General features: G+C 32.0%; 1 protein-coding gene across 1 annotated transcript; it reads right to left on the bottom strand.

The window, feature by feature from the left end:
- Nucleotides 1–753: 753 nt before the first annotated feature.
- On the bottom strand, nucleotides 754–2,106 carry Tsp_13162 (hypothetical protein; the record flags this gene model as incomplete). The annotated part of the gene is made up of 4 exons (XM_003366675.1): nucleotides 754–907; nucleotides 1,283–1,413; nucleotides 1,878–1,909; nucleotides 2,019–2,106. Coding segments are annotated over 4 exons (405 nt in total), but the record flags the coding sequence as incomplete, so codon positions are not given.
- Between the last annotated feature and the right edge of the window lie 188 nt (nucleotides 2,107–2,294).

The raw sequence follows: 2,294 nt of genomic DNA, 5'->3' as shown, positions 1-2,294 counted from the left end.
GCTTCAAGAAAGTAGTTAAAACTGTTGTTTTCTAGCTACAGCAACTTTCCCATGTCCTGCTGAAACAATTCTGTTCGCAAATTTGATCAGTTTACAGCATTTAGGGGTGTGATTTCTCCTATCCCCGGTGACAGACAGTTCCATTAAACAGTTGGCCAAGTATTTTACCTCAGCAGTAAATATCACAGAAGGGATTAAAGATAATGTGGGAGTGGTTCAACGACTATGTCAATACTATTTTACAAATGCATTTGTAAGGACTATTGAGAATTATAGATCTATATATATATATATATATATATATATATATATATATATATATAATTACTACTATATATTACGGCTGGAGATTGTCGTGTCTGTAATAAAGATTGATTATTAATTGAACATCATTACAGAAAAAAGCGCGTTAGGTTACATCCAAAACATTAAACTTAAACAATTACAGCAAGATGTAAAAGCGGGCATGCTTAGCAAATTGCGGGAAAAAACGGAACGAAAACAAAGTATAAAAAAACAGCAAGTATGTAAAAATTCATACCTGTTAGCAGGACTGCCTGAGCCATACGTTTTTCCAACTGAGTTTCCTGATTTCATCATATATTCAGTTTCACAGTCTCAACGTATTTGTTGAAGTGAAGCACCAAAATAACCAAATAACGCAATGCAGTGAGTAATTAGAACGCTCTTCAGCAACGAATAATTAAATAATAGTGCAGTTCTCTCAATAAGGAGAAATTTATATAAGGAAAATTACTTCCGGATTTGAATGGCACAAAGTGCACGTAGCAGAATGCCATCGGCAATGTTCACCTTCATATTAGCATAAACATACTCCGCTGACCTAGAAATGCATGTATGCTTTGAAAACGTGAGGTAATGTAATGGGCTAGCAACAAAGACTATACTATAATAATTGCTCAACAGTAACAAAATCCTGAATACGTTACACATGAAAGTCTCTATCTATCTCAAAAAATATTATGACGTAATTGAAAGAAGCATAAAAAACCGTAACTTAAATGAAACTGAACGGCAACGCTAATCGTACGTAAATTAAACAACAATCAACTATTAGTGTATGATCGCTGCCTAAGCATGCAATAATAGTCAACAGGATAATAATACTTTGCAATGAATACCATTTTCAGCAGAGTTAACTTATTAATTTCAAAGAACAGACTGTTTAGTTATCATTTAGCAGTTATATATTCAATATTTATTTCAAGCATTATTACAATGTCATGCAATAAAAAAACTGTAACTTACAAAAATAGTCAACCTCCCATCATTTGGAGATACATTTTTTGAAGAGTTGCACAACGTGATTGACCATACTGAATATAAATGATGTTGCTTGTCAGGCTTCCTTTGAAATCGCCTTTTATTCTGATGTTGCTGTACACCATCCGCCTACAAGTATTCCAAAATCAACCACACAACGAAATTTAAAATTCATGAGTTAATGTAAATTCAAATCATACGCAACATAATCATCGATGAGTTATATACTTTATGATTAATATTTGATTTTCTTTCCGCAAATCAAAATTTCCATGAAAATTGTGCTAAACATGTAGTACGCTTACTTTTCGTTATTCTCAGCAAACAATCTCTACGTCCGTTGATGCAAAATCGAACAAACAACAAGATATGAGATAGAACTTTACAATATTAAGGATAATATTCCTTCGCACATCTAGAAGCGATTGGTTAGCCCAAATAAAGTAAATTAAATAAAGTTATTATTAAAGTTTTAAAGCGGAAGTTACGTCAAATTATTTCATCATTATTAGGCGTGTCTCGTTAACATGCAAATTTCCATTCGTTCATTGCCTTCCCGTTTGTTTGCTTAGCAAGTAAAGCTTGCTACAAACGTCGACTTTACATTCGCCAAATCTAACCTCAGCTACATTTTAAACCTACTATAATGTAAAAATAGTAGACATTTATAAAGTACTAATAGTAAAAGTTTATAAGGTAATAAATAGTAGAGATAAAAATAAAAAATCACATACTTGACAATTTGTTAATGAAATTATTCATAATGCAGGATAATGCTTGCTGATGAAAAGCAGGACAACCATGATGACTGATGGATGAATGCTGCAGATGATAAAATATTTTTGCGTAGAAAAACAATAAATAGTTGCAGAAAATGAGAAGCGCATTCAGTTGAACAATTTAATAATCTTCACCCTGTGACAAATGCACGAAAAAGGATTTCCATCAATAACAGTATTAATTTCTGTATATTAAAAGGAAAATGATGCACATTGCTTTTCAATGTAAAG

This window comes from Trichinella spiralis (genome assembly GCF_000181795.1).
Source record: "Trichinella spiralis strain ISS 195 chromosome Unknown Scfld5608, whole genome shotgun sequence".
In the NCBI taxonomy this organism is placed as follows: Eukaryota; Metazoa; Nematoda; class Enoplea; order Trichinellida; family Trichinellidae; genus Trichinella; species Trichinella spiralis.
The sequence above is the reverse complement of the archived record's forward strand: the minus strand, read 5'-3'. Positions and strand labels throughout refer to the sequence as shown.